The sequence below is a fragment of the Nanorana parkeri genome, unplaced genomic scaffold (genome assembly GCF_000935625.1).
Source record: "Nanorana parkeri isolate BGI_ZX_2015 unplaced genomic scaffold, ASM93562v1 scaffold20, whole genome shotgun sequence".
Lineage (NCBI taxonomy): Eukaryota > Metazoa > Chordata > Amphibia > Anura > Dicroglossidae > Nanorana > Nanorana parkeri.
Window position 1 is genome coordinate 297,647 of NW_017306288.1, and position 14,337 is coordinate 311,983.

Sequence of the window (14,337 nt, forward strand, 5' to 3'; positions counted from 1 at the left end):
GAAATCTGCATTTCTATTCTGAATGTCCACAAGTTCCACCCCACTCCTAATAACCATATCGATCTAAAAGTTTGTACACTTACATACTGAAGATGCGCATAGGATGTACTTCCTCAATGCACTGACACGATTTTACTCTGCCCTGTGTCTTTCCTTGTGTCATCACTCTCACAGAACCGGCCTTCTGAACTACAACTCAACGTCTGAACAATGTAACATTATCATTGCTTGCTGGAAGCAATGCATGGTGGGATATGTAGTCTTGGGAAATGGAGATTGCAGCCCAGCACACTAGGAACCCAGGAAGTTGGTGAAAGTGATGGACAGATGGAAGGCAGCGCTCACTCCATAAAAGGGATTTTTTTTAAGTAAGCTTTGATTGTATTATCAAAATCAAGTATAGTATGCATTCCTACGATATTGCTGATATTATAAATGGGACAGGATTTGCTGGGACTTTACAACTCCTATACAGAATTGTTCTTGTTGCTTATAGCAACCTTATTCTTTCCTTAGCTTGGCTGTGCGGCACTAGAACAAGGAATGTAAGAATCTATTTATTAAAAGCCATAAATGAGGCCAAGTATGGTCTGTTGCAATGTATATAAATGTAGGTACCAACCTTACCTTTCCAAAACTGCCTTTTCCCAGCACACTAATGAGGCTGAAATCCTCAATTCCAAATTTGTACTGCGACATGTTGGAAAGCGCATCTTCCTCAGAACCAATTTCTGATTGTATTGGGCTGCCATCTGAACACTGTAAAGAGAACAAGTCAGATTACTTATATGCTGCAAAAAAGGCAGTAATTACATTTGTTACCTTAATACTTGGAGCCAACGCTTTATAAATATGTTGCGTGACATAAGAGCAGTCAGGAGGGGTCATTTGCCTGGGATTCTGCCTTTTAAATATGCAATCCGAGCTATGTGATATCATACTCACAACTATGATGTACCGCAACTCTTTGACAGATGTTTTGTGAATGTGGAAGCTTTAAAAGACCCACAGAAAGAACACAGAATAGGGGAAAGTAACAAAAGCCCAATGGATCACTTCCACCCATCATTAATAAGTGTCCCCAACTGTAAAGGCCCCTTCACACCTATGCATTTGAATGCATGTCAATGCATGTATACAGGTTAGCCATTGTGTTAAATGGTGCAACTGACAGCTGGGAGTTGGGTTGACATGCATTTTCTATTTTTGATGCGTCAACGCACTTTTAGCAAAAAGAAAAAAAAATTACATTCCTTACATTTTCCATTTGAGTCTGCAGAGCATTGCGTCCGGGATCAGTGGATCTAGGGTGCAATGCACAGGCTCCTGCAGACTGTTCCTCCAGTCTCAGGTCTGTACGGTGGTATGGACCTTCAGGGATGAAGCTGGAGGAATTTATCAATGGACTATAAGTGCCATGACATCACCATGGTAAATGGATCTGTGATTGAATGGTGCAGCTGTGCAGGCAGAGCTGAATTCAAATGAAAACAGAAGCCTGCGGTGAGATTCATCCTATGATCCAAGTAAGTGGGGGGTTGAGGGTGTAATGAGGAGCGAACGCTGGAATTAACCTTTATTGGGGGAAATTCAGTTGAAAGGGTAAGTGTGCTTTTAGTAATATCCCCTTACACCCCAAACCCCTCCCCCGCCTTAACCCCCCAAAATTCAGTCTCTTTAAATTGCTGGATAGCAGGTCTTCTCACTGCCTAAAGCAATGCTGTGGTAACACTCAGTCTAGGTTCACACCTAGGTGATTTATCACATGGATTTAGCCAAGCGATATCGCACAAAACAGAGATTTGCATTCAAGTCTATGGAAGCTGTTCATACCTTTGCCATTTGTCGCACGGTCGAAATCGCCTGTCGTGCAAAAAAGGTGCAGGAGCTATTTTCGGGCAGCTGTCGTGCGATTTAGGTCCCATAGACACCTCTTTGCATTGAAAACCGAGCGGTTTTCAAAGCAAAATCGTGCAAACAAAAACTCACGGCAACAGCCCGAAAACGGCTCACCAGCTCAATCGCCTAGGTGTGAACCTAGCCTCACTGACATACCGGCACTATCTGTAACCATTGCATATGTGTATAGCCCATTGTAAAGACTAATAGCTGTCCAGGCCCCTTGACTGGAGGCGAAAATGGTAGTGGGCCTGCTTTGGAGGTCTGTACTATTATTTAGATGTTTGAAGTCGAGGGTCAGCATTGAAATTTGGGATGCAGAATTCAGGTCCGCTCCTAGGAATTTTGTCTGCCAGGAGGGCCCTCTGTGTTCCTAAATAACCAACTGTATATTATAAATGTAAATGTTAGATTAAACTCCTAAATTCCCACTATGTTTTTACTGAAGTCCAGTGGTTTAGGTACAATAATATACAAACTAAAGGGTTATAATATAACAGGAATTGTAGAGGGTTGAGGAGCCGTTTGAGCCAGACTCCAGCTCTACTGGCTAATATTTACAGATTCATGACGCTGGAAATTGTGTTTTAATGCTACCAACTATAATGAACCTATATATTTAATACATTTAATAAACTGCACTACTATGTATTACTTTTTAATGCATTACTGTGTATGGTAGGTTATGACCTAAATATCTATACTCCAGTTTATGTCAAGCAAAACTTCAGCAAACTGCAAGAAAGAGATCTGGAATGAGCAAAACATGAACTTTGAGCTCTTCATAAACAGACTTGAAGATCTGGAATGTCCTTCCATTGATTCCGCGATACAGAGAAAAACAAACACAAATGCTCCTTGTCTGCCACCCTGTGGATGTTTTGAGATGCATGCTGAATCTCAAAATGAACTGAAAGTATAAATTGTCACTTATGAAGAATATAAAGGAGCAGCATTTGAATATTACTAAATTAGGTTTATCCAGCTGTTTAGGATTCACATACTGAAACAAAAACCATCTGTTTTGCTTATAGGAGCTAAATCAGAACATTCCTATTCAGGAGCTTGAAGAGACACTAAACTCAGTAGTTAAATCTTTGAAATACATTCAAGTCCTTCACCTATTAACAAAAATGTATCTTATTTGTGCATGCATGCAGGTGTGTACAGAGTGGCTACTTTTGTTCCCCATGGAATGTGTGTTGTAAAGTAGCTCCGAGCTTCCGCCCATGATGGACTACAATCTCACATTTAGTTTACTCATTTGTATTGAGATTGTAGTCCATCACAGGAACAATCTTGAAGTGGTGGCTGCTTTACAACAAATTGATGTCAAATGCAATCCCCAAAGCCCATCTACACAGACACTTAAAGTGTATGTCAGGCCAAAATTAAAAATATATATCTATTATACATACACACACATTACACCTTTGCTATACACGCACACGTCCTCACGTTTTATCCCTGTAAAGACCAAGCAAGTACAAAAATATACCTGTTGATCTGCCAGAAATGCACTCGGCTCCGAAGTCCTGTTGTAAACAGACAACACACAGAATTATTGTGAACCGAGTGGTATCAGCCCTGCCTAGTGTCTTTTCCCAACTACTCAAACCCTCCCACTGTCCTTATCTCTACAACATGATGGACACTAATCATGCTGCAGTCCCAAGATAAGAACTAGGAGGGTTAACTAAACTTTTTCAGATAACAGAGAAGGACAAACAGGACCCCTCAGATTTTCTGACATGATCAACAGGTATTTTTTGCACTTCTCAAACAGCTATAACCAAACACTTTCAATTATATATATATAACAGACCAAAGAGAAGCAAAAGAAGAGAAGTTAATTGTTAGGGTTAACACACACTTTAACGGGTTTCTATTGCAACCAGGTTTAATGCTGTTCTTCTCTGTAGTGCAGGTAAGATAATGTAATCAAGCATCTAGTTATTATTGGGGGTACAGATAGGGTTGCCACCCTTCCTGGGAAAAAAATACCTGTATTTTTCCCATTAATACCATTGGCAATAAGTTCCCTATTTACCAACCAGGCTAGTAAAATATCAGCTGGGCGACAGGCCTAGGTGCAGCTGCATTCCCTTTTTGTACACCCTGAATACGAGCACCCTCATGATAGATATAGGCCTCTCCTTTGCTCCATATCCTTACCCGTGTGACTGCGATGTTTCCTGGCTGCAGACCCATCCCCGCCAAGGCATTTGCCAGCTCCACAGAGTTCACTCCACAGTTATTTGCCACATTTGCCTCGCAGCGCTTGTGTACATTCATTTTACATACTGCAGAGAGAAAAGGATGAAAAGGGTATTAAACAAATCTGATCAACCACCACTGAGACCAAATCAGAGAACTGTGAAAGGCGTTCAAGATCTACTGCAACTCTGCTTAAGGCTGGGCACACACCTTACAAATATCGCAAGACTTTTGTCTTGCGATGGTTGTAAGGTACTTAAAAAAACCTACGATCTGCCTATCTTGCATAGGCAGATCGTACTTGCGATGATCGCAAGCCATGGGCGCGCTTCCGATGACCGCAATGCCGAACGGGCAGTGTGCGCTTGCGCACACCGGCCCGTACGGCTGTTAACGTACGGACATGCCACAAACCCGCCGAACATCGTACAATGCTCGGCGGGTTTTCAAACATGTCCGTAAGTTTAAAGTCGTGCGACCTTACAGTAGTAGAGGTCGCACGGCTTCCTCACACCTTATGATAATCGTACGATCGCGGGATTTCCCGCGATTATCGTAAGGTTTGTGGGGACCTTTATGGACAATTTACACAAACCTTTAACCTACATATTTATACAATACACATGTATGCAATGTGCAATGTATGGATGCAGATTTATTTTCTTCTCAAGTACTTTTATTAAAACAGACCCTTTTCCCCCATAGCATAAAAAGCACATATGCCTCCATCTCTGGATGCTGAGCAGTAAACACTTTTAAAATGTTATTTTAAGAATATAAACAGACTAAAGCCCTCCAGGAATGCTCCCATAGGTAAAATGCCAGATCTCGCAAAATCTCATGAATCTCATGAATTTCAAGAAAAAGTTAATTCATTTTTTCTCTACACAGATCTGGCGTCGGTGAGCCAGACTACAAAACGAGGTAGAAGTCGGCCACTGATGATGTCAATATTTAAAGTAACGTGTGGTGGACAGAGCCATGGGATCTTGCATTAATTAGATTACTAAAGCAAGTAACCATCAGATTTATGCTAAATAGTTTTTATGCATGCCATCAGTTAATTATCAGTGTTGGGGGGGGGGTCCACTTTAATTGCTTTGGTTATTGATTGAGTCAGCTCTAGGCTAAACATGAAGATGGGGTTTGGAGAATCTATTAGGCCTCATTCACATGAAGTATGCTGCTCTGTACAGTGTAAAGGGCTGGTTGTGCAAGCAACTAATGCAGGAGCTGTGTGCCCTTCATGCTGCTTCCCGGTTTTGACAGCCGCGCACAGACGGTGTACCGCTTCAGATGCAGACATGAAGGATCCAGGTCCGTACACCTTCTGTATGTGGCTGTTAAAGCTTGAAGCTGCAGAACGCAGGGCGTGCGGACGCACAGCTCCTGCGTCTCCATAGACTTACATGTGCTGCCTGCATGCTTCAAAAAACGACCCTTCACAGTGTATAGAGCAACACACCCAGTGTGAATGAGGAGTTAAACAGCAAGAGGTGCCTCTAGGCATTTCCTTCTCTACCTATTGAAATGCAGCCTTCTTTTTCTCTTCCCCGGGAGTTGGGACGTTCTCAATGATACAGAATGTGCCAATTATAAGATGATTTGTATCATTGTACATTATTGCAGGGCGATGTGGTGATGCCCCCTCAGGTCCATGATGCCCTGCACTTACAGAGTATCCTTGATCCCCTGAGATAAATGACACAGGCCATCATTCACCAGAGAAGACTGAGGGCATCTAGTGGTGAAAAGGTATTACTGTGGGGGACAGCTCTGGAGAGGAGGCAATTATTGCAGCCTGGGCTACATTTTTATTTTAACTTCCTGCTGGGGCACCATTTTATGTTTTAACATTTTGCTCAGAGTTGGCCTTGAAAGGTTAAAGGCATCTAAACCTTTTTTGTTTTGGATATAATAAGAGTTAAATCGTTTCTTGGATTTGTTTACTATGTTCCCATTTGGGATATTTCCCCTCACTGCCAACCTCAGAGATAATGCTGCTACAAATGGCAACAAAACTATGACAGAGGTTCTCCTGTACAAAACTAGAAACAACTTTTACATATTCCACTTAACTAGTTCAAACTTGACTTCTCTGACAGAGGTCCCTAAATGCATTTGAAGCAATAACTACCGTTTGACTGGACCAGAACACCCATTACTGCAGTAGCACCAAAAACCCATCTCCTAGTAAAGTGGGGATGGTTTCTACCTCTGCCTGTGTTCCTCTCACTTCCTCTGCAGGTGGCCGATTTGACACAAAACAGGAAGAGAAAATAAATCTCTATGGGGACACAGACAGCATTTAAACAGTTCTATCTTTGCTTTCTTCTACCCAAAACCTAAGAAAATAACATGGGGTGGAGGTGGACTTTAAGGAAGAACTCCAGGGTAATAAAAAATATACCCTTGCAATGGGCCTACCCCCAGCACTGCAACGGTTAAAGTGACACTAAACTTAGGAGTTAAATCTTAAAAATGCATTCAAGTACCTTAACTATTAACATAATTGTATCTTATTTGTGTATCACTCTGCTGTAGATCCTCAAATCTTCTTTGAATTGGTGCTGACACTGTCCTTCCTTCTGGAGGGTGATTGTTTTCGTTCCCCATGGTCCCTGTGTGTGTTGTAAAGTAGCCACCGCTCCACAAACTAATGCATTTTTAAGATTTATCTCCTGATTTTAGTGTCACTTTAAGTGCTCGTTTTGTCTAAAAGGACTCAAATAAAGCAGATATACTCACCTGATCCTCAGTTCCACCAGCTACCTCCAGGCTGTTAGACTGGACCCAGCAGCCTCTTCTCCCCCAGGCTCCGGTGGTCTAAGGACTGCTGACATCATCATGTCTTATGCAACTCCATTGACTTGCATTAGAAGTGAGGAATTCCATAGCTGGAGTGGAGGGGTAGAGAGGTGAGCGCTGACTGGTGCAGGACCAAGGATCAGGTGAGTAAAACTGCTTTATATGAGCCCCCTAGACAAAACAAGCCCTTATCCCTTGCAGTGTGGGGGTAGCCCCACTACAATTATATGTTTTTTGATTTTCCCAGAGTGCTTCTTTAATAGATAGTTCTTGAGGCAGGCATGCATTCAAAAGAAAAATATATTTCATTGCATAATCAACCTGTGTCCTTAGGTTTATTGTGCCTAATGATTACTGACTGAATCCTGCCATTTGACGTCAGAACTTCTGTAAAAACAAAATCCCGTTTCTAAGTGCCGCTGGCAATCTTGTCAGTTTATACTGTATTCCATTGTGATTGAAAGAGCATTTGGGCTGGTAATTTTTCTTTTGTGAGATACTGAAAGTTAAATCAATGAAAATAACAAATAAGCAGCTTTGGGATCAGCCACTCAACTGCATTTCATAACAGACAATGATTACACTGCTGACCAGAGTCCGCAATCATGGCTGAAACGCTGAAAGTAATTTGCAATGTTATCCGTTATGCAACCCGGGTCTGAAATTATTTTCTTAAAGACAGAGCAATCATAATCTATTGTTTCCAGCACAGATGCCACTATTTTTAAATGGGGGGCAACTCTCCATTAGGGAACTTTCCCACGCGTTGGAGAACTTTGCTCTCACATCTTGTTGTGTCTCTGAGAGATAATTCAGGTAAATCTCGCTAACTGGCCACAGCCAAAATAAAGTGACCAGGTTGAAACCATTTATTACCCTATCCAGAACTAAAAAAATGGCTGCATGCGTGGCTCATTATGGCTGAGCCACTTCATCAGATACTGTGTCACTCCATATGCAGTGGCTTGGTCATGATACACATGGAGCATCTTTGCATTCACCCTTTTTTGACATTATCTGTACTTCTACCTCACGCCATCTTCTCTACCCCACCTCTGATACTTTTTATTGTACGCATGCTGAGCATAGGCACTTTTCACTTTGTATGGCATTGGTTATATATGAAAAGAAGAAGGGCACGGGTCTGACGTAGCAAAAGTAGTTTTAATTGACAAAAAGGCATAAAATCTCTAACATAAAAATTAAAATACAGAACAGAGGCTAGGGCTGTATCCTGCTAGCAGGACCTGTTTAAAGGGTGAAAACAGCCACTGTCCACAGGGGCTCTAATCTCCTGGTCAGTTAGCATGTGGGAATGCTGGAAAGCCGTGTCATCCATTCACAGATGCTTTGACAGGATCAGGGAATGGAGAAACTGCAAGCCATATCAGCCACCCACCGCGGCAGAGGGTCTTGTAATTCTCAATAGAATACAAGTGCAGTGAAGTCACAATAACTTGTAGTCCATTCAATCTTCATCCCATCCACGTTACTGAATGTTGAAGCGCGTTTAAAGGAGAACTATGGGGTCAGTGTTTTTCCCCATAGTTCTCCTTAGGGTAACGGGAGGACACAAACTAGCGTCCTCCCATTTCCCGAAGCTCAGTAGCTGTAGCTCGCGGTATACTGAGACGCCGCAGCCGGAGCGGATCCCGACCTGGACGTTGGGATCCACCCAGCTGCGTGAGTGACAGCTGGATCTGCCTATCTAGAGGCAGAGCCAGCTGTACCCGCCCCCTCCCCCATCCGTTCTGCCAGTCAGCGCTGGCAGATCGGAGCGGGGAGAGGGGAATCCAGCCCCTCCCCTGTCACGGCAGAGAGCCGTGACATAATCGAGAGGTGAGCGAACCTGGTATGTGTTCGCTCACCTCCCGATCTACTGAGCCGACCTGTGACAGTCTCATTGTCACAGGTCGGCTAGAACTATGAGGTGAGTGGAAATCACTCATCTCATAGTTCTCCTTTAAGTCTTCTTGAGAATATAATGCCCAACATACACTGTGTGCACAATTATTAGGCAAGTGAGTATTTTGACCAAATCACCAATTTTATGCATATTGTTCAACTCCAAGCTGTATAAACTTGAAAGCTTATTGGATTAAAGCAAATCAGGTGATGTGTATTTGTGTAATGAGGGAGGGTGTGCTTTAGGAGACCAACACCCTATATCAAGGTGTGCATAATCAATAGGCAGCTTTTTTTCCTCAGGCAAAATGGGCCAAAAAAGATATTTAACTGGCTCTGAAAAGTCAAAAATTGTAAAAGGTCATTCAGAGGGATGCAGCACTCTGGATATTGCTAAGCTATTGGGGCGTGTTCACAGAACCATCAAACGCTTTGTTGCAAATAGTCAACAGGGTCGTAAGAAATGTGTTGAAAAAGAAAGACGCAAATTAACTACCAAACATTTGAGAAGAATCAAGTGTGAAGCTCCCAGGAACCCCTTATCCTCCAGTGCTGTCATACTCCAGAACTGCAACCTACCTGGAGTGCCCAGAAGTACAAGATGTTCAGTGCTCAGAGACATGGCCAAGGTAAGAAAGGCTGAAACCTGACCACCATTGAATATGACACAAGTTGAAATGTCAGGACTGGGCCTTGAAATATCTGAAGACAGATTTTTTCACTAGTTTTATGGACTGATGAGATAAGGGCGACTCTTGATGGACCAGATGGATGGACCAGTGGCTGGATCAGTAACGGGCACAGAGCTCTACTTCGGGGGGCTGATATGATTAAAGATGAGCTAGTTGGATCTTTTCGGGTTGAAGATGGACTCAAAATCAACTCCCAAACCTACTGCCAGTTTTTAGAAGACACTTTCTTCAAGCAGGAAAAAGTCTGCATCTTTCAAGAAGACTGTGATATGTATGCAGGACAATGCGTCATCGCATGCATCGAAGTACTCCACTGCTTGGCTAGCCAGTAAAGGCCTTAAAGATGAAAGAATAATGACATGGCCCCCTTCCTGACCTGACCTAAACCCTATTGAGAACTTGTGAGCCCTTCTTAAACGGGAGATTTACAGTGAAGGAAAACAGTACACCTCTGAATAGTGTCTGGGTGGCCGTGGTTGCTGCTGCACAAAAAGTTGATCATCAACAGATCAAGAAACTGACAGACTCCATGGATGGAAGGCCTATGACTGTTATTGAAAAGAAAGGCGGCTATATTGGTCACTGATTTTGTTTTTGAAAATGTCAGAAATGTTTATTTGTACATTTTGAGTTATTTGTTTATTATTCTCACTTTAACAGATGAAAATAAACAAGTGATATGGGAAAATAATCGTTTTCCATTTAGTTGCATAATAATTCTGCACACTAATAGTTGCCCAAAAATAGTTTACACGGAGACATTCGCCTAAGAAAGCCAAAACCTCACTTTTACTTTCTTAAATATTCAGGTTTGAGGTTTATTAACATTTTGGATTGACCGAGAGCACTGTAGTTGTTCAATAATTAAATTAATCCTCAAAAATACAATTTATAATACAACCTAATAATTGTGCACACAGTGTAGTTAGATATCATCCGCAAAAACTGAGATTGAACTATTTGTACCAATCTCTATGTCCTTTATGAATAAGATAAACAGGATCGGTCCCAAGACTGATCCCCGAGGCACCCCGCTCACAACTTTTGCCCAATTTGAAAATTAACCATTTCTTACTACCCTCTGGATCTGTTCTTGCAGCCAATTTTTCACCCATGTGCAACAGCAGAGGCGTGAACGAGGGCTTAACCATTCTGCAATAACTTTACCAAAAACAACGATCTTTCAAACAACTTATCACTGTATCTTACTTTTACACTGTAGTCCTTGTTTCATCAACCCCCATAGCAGAGATCCACAGTGGTCGCAGAATGTTGGCACTTTGTAATTGTGATCGCGGAACTTGTGTGGTAAATTGATCCCAAATCTTTGTTCAAATATCTAATGTCAGAGGAAGATGTAAGTGACATAAAAGGGAAAAACTACAGCTAAGCACAATCTGTATCTAAACTGAAGACATAAAATAATCACACTAGAATACTGAGAGACTTATTTATGAAAACTTGCATTGTCCCCACTCTCCGCACTGCAGGACAATGCTGGAAATATTCCACACTGTGGTGGTATTTACGAATCCAGGGTGGGAGTGGATCTGCTGATGTTCTGCAGTGTGTTCTCCACATAATACTGCAGAGAACATTCACAGATAAGAGGAGAGAATTGTCACATAACCAAAAGGTGAACTTCCGGTATAATTATTTTGCGTACTTACACTGGTCGAGCTTGGCCCATTGTATGCATGTATATGCTATAGCTGATATGCAGCTGGGGATCCTGTAAAGCACTGTAGTAGTCAGAGCTACTACATTGCGGTCTGCAATGTTCCAGGTGCTGTGCTGAACAACTTCCCCTCTGCTCTGAAAACAAAGTGGGCCACTCGCACGGCACAGAGGCCATTCAGGGAACGCCTAAGAATTTTGTCAATAAATACAAGACATTCTCTGATTGGACGAAGGGAAGTGACATCAAAATCCATCCCTCATCCAATCAGGGAATGTCTTGCATCTATTCATAAAAATGCTAGGCTTTCTCTGAATGGCCACTGAGCTGAGTGAGTGATTTTCGCAGCAGAAGGGGAGCTGCTCAGCATAGTGTCATACAGGACCCAGGAGAACACAGCCAGCACTGTAGTCTCTCCAGCTGCTACCGTGCTTTACAAGATCCCAGCGGTCGATCAGGTGTGACATATACATTCTGTGCTTACATTGGGCCAAGCTGGACTAATGTAAGTATGCAAAGTAATTCATACCTGGAGTTCAGCTTTTAACTAGTGTGCTATTACCAAATTCCATCATGGGATTGCCACGCAATACCACACTGGTCATGTGATAAAATTCCTCCTCCTTTCAGCACACCTTTTTTCTCCAGTCATTGGCCTAGCAGCAAATATATGGTACCACAGAAACTAAAATAATATGAATATTGATGAAAAAAATATCTTTATAAAGATGGGCAAGTGAAGCAATTACCTTTCCCCTTCAGCGAGCATACAACAGTGGAAAAAGCTAAATTACTAAGCACTATGAGAAGTATCTAACTATAGGTACATGGGGATTTTTAGTTCAAAATATAATTCTGATACTGACAGACAGGATGTGGTCGTGGAGACCAGAGCAGGGCATCTTACGTCACCTTTTTTTCCACTTTAGCTGTGTTGTTCACACATGTGCAGGCCGTCACGATCAGCTGGTGGCAGCGCTTGTGAACCACACACGTGCAGACTAGCATAAGAAAAGAAAAAAAGCAATAAAACATTTTTATCCATTAATCACAACTTTTTAATGTGTTAAACATACTGTAAACAATGATTACAAATCAACACATTTAAAATGATTCACGTTTATTGGTGCTCAATCAGCGGTATATCCTCATCACGATCATACCGCTGCTTCTGCTTGTTTTGGGACTCTACTGTAGGACAGCTCCATTCATGCCAATGAAAAAAAAAAGTATGGGAGAAAGAGAGCCGGTCATGTGCCCTTTCAAAGTAATGTGACCTCCTCATCCAATCATAGAGGCTATTCCGAAGTGTAATACAGAGAATACTCAGTGGGACACTGCAGGCTTCACAAAGCAGAATTTTATAACTGAGTTGTTAACACTGCAGTGTCAAGAAGAAAGTGGTATCTACTCTCCACTAGAAATAGGCCCCTAAGAGAAAAGAGCCACACTGTAGCTTTCAGCTTTTTAAAGCATATTTATGAAACCATGTTAACTCTAGAAAAAGAAAAACCCAAAGTGATCATGTGCTTTGCCGCTGTAGAACAAAGCAACAGGTTTACTTATAGTGTACGTCAAGGCAAAAAAAAAACAACAACTATGTAGTACATATCTTCAATGCATGCACATTCCCCCCCATGCCCATTTGAAGACCTCACTGATCGGGTTTACATATACCTTTGTCCTCCCAGCTGTAGATACTTCTCTTCCCTTACTGGAGTGAAAAGAAAAAAAAACAGTACTAACTCTCTACCCTTCTTCCAGTACTGACTCCCTTGCCGTTTTTCCAGTACCCACTTACTACCTTTCTTCCAGTACTGATTCCGTACCCTTCTTCCAGTACTGATTCCGTACCCTTCTTCCAGTACTGATTCCGTACCCTTCTTCCAGTACTGATTCCGTACCCTTCTTCCAGTACTGATTCCGTACCCTTCTTCCAGTACTGATTCCGTACCCTTCTTCCAGTACTGATTCCGTACCCTTCTTCCAGTACTGATTCTGTACACTTCTTCCAGGACTGACTCTCTACCTTTTCTACAGTACTAACTCCCGACCCTTCCTCCAACATTCAGTACTGGGTGCTTTATTGGCCAATCTCCAGGCCCTAGGGCTGCTTTGTGGGGGCAGCGAGAGAGTGCTTAGCCATGTGTAAGCTCCGAGCAGAGCAACTTACACGGGACTCCTTCTCTACACTACAAAGCATGAAAAGGGTGGTGAGGGAATAAAGGGAAAGTGATTATAGCATGAAGGAGGCAGTTAAAAAGACACTCTCACTTTTCCCATTTAGGGCAAAGGGGCAGTGCCTGTGTAAAAGGGTGGCAGGGGGGGGGCATGTTACTAGCACACCATAGGTATCTTCATTGGAAATCACTTTTATTGATGTCCAATCATCATTTCAAGAATGCAAAAGTGCAATGTTTCGGAGCCACACAGGGCCCTTTCTTTAGGCAATGTGAGTGAGCAAATACTTGCCTTTCATTCTGCTTTTGTCCCTGAATGCCACTCTGATCCTGAGAAAAAAAATCTACACACCTCTGAAGGGAAACCAACGCTTCGGGAGAGTCAATCTCCTGAGCTGCCTGCAGCCCTCACTGTTTCCTCCACCTTAGCTTTACCCATTCCAGAATTCAGCAGTGACATGGTGGTCAGCAGGAGGAACCAGTGACAGCTGAAGGGGAGCCAGAAGATCAACACTCACAGAAGTGCGCTTCCCATCAGACTTAGGATGGACTACATGAGCAGCAGGAAATTAAAGTGGACCTTCACCCACCCCACCCACCCACTTTCCATCATTCCGATCCTACCCCCACTCTCATAATTTGACTCATGCATCCCAGGAGGCCTCGGGGCACTCTACAGTGCATGCACCGAAACACGTCATTGGAGGGCCGACTGCCTCTTCCTGGCCCTTGCAGCCTGCCCCCTGGCAGCATACGCAGGGGGGCAAGAACCCGCCCAGAAGAGACTGAAATTTTCCATTGATGTCAGAGAAGAAGATGGTGGTGTGAGACCTGGTGAGCAGCATATCCCTAGAACGCTGCTGGATGTACTGGGCGTGAGTATTTTTTTGTGTGTACTTGCAGTTCTGAATTCCTTAACTTAGTATAAAAGGTAAGAGGAACAAAATATGGGGGGGGG

At 42.7% G+C, this 14,337-nt stretch overlaps 1 protein-coding gene across 2 annotated transcripts in view; it reads right to left on the bottom strand.

Moving 5' to 3' along the window:
- Positions 1-14,337, bottom strand: part of PRKCH (protein kinase C eta) — a 154,133-nt gene that overhangs the window by 50,958 nt on the left and 88,838 nt on the right. For both annotated transcript variants that reach the window (XM_018562752.1, XM_018562744.1), the window contains 4 exons: positions 12,112-12,200; positions 10,731-10,860; positions 4,075-4,202; positions 628-759 (listed from right to left, as the gene is read on the bottom strand). In XM_018562752.1, the coding sequence (XP_018418254.1) occupies positions 628-759; positions 4,075-4,202; positions 10,731-10,860; positions 12,112-12,200 (479 nt within the window). The remainder of the gene's footprint in view (positions 1-627; positions 760-4,074; positions 4,203-10,730; positions 10,861-12,111; positions 12,201-14,337) is intronic.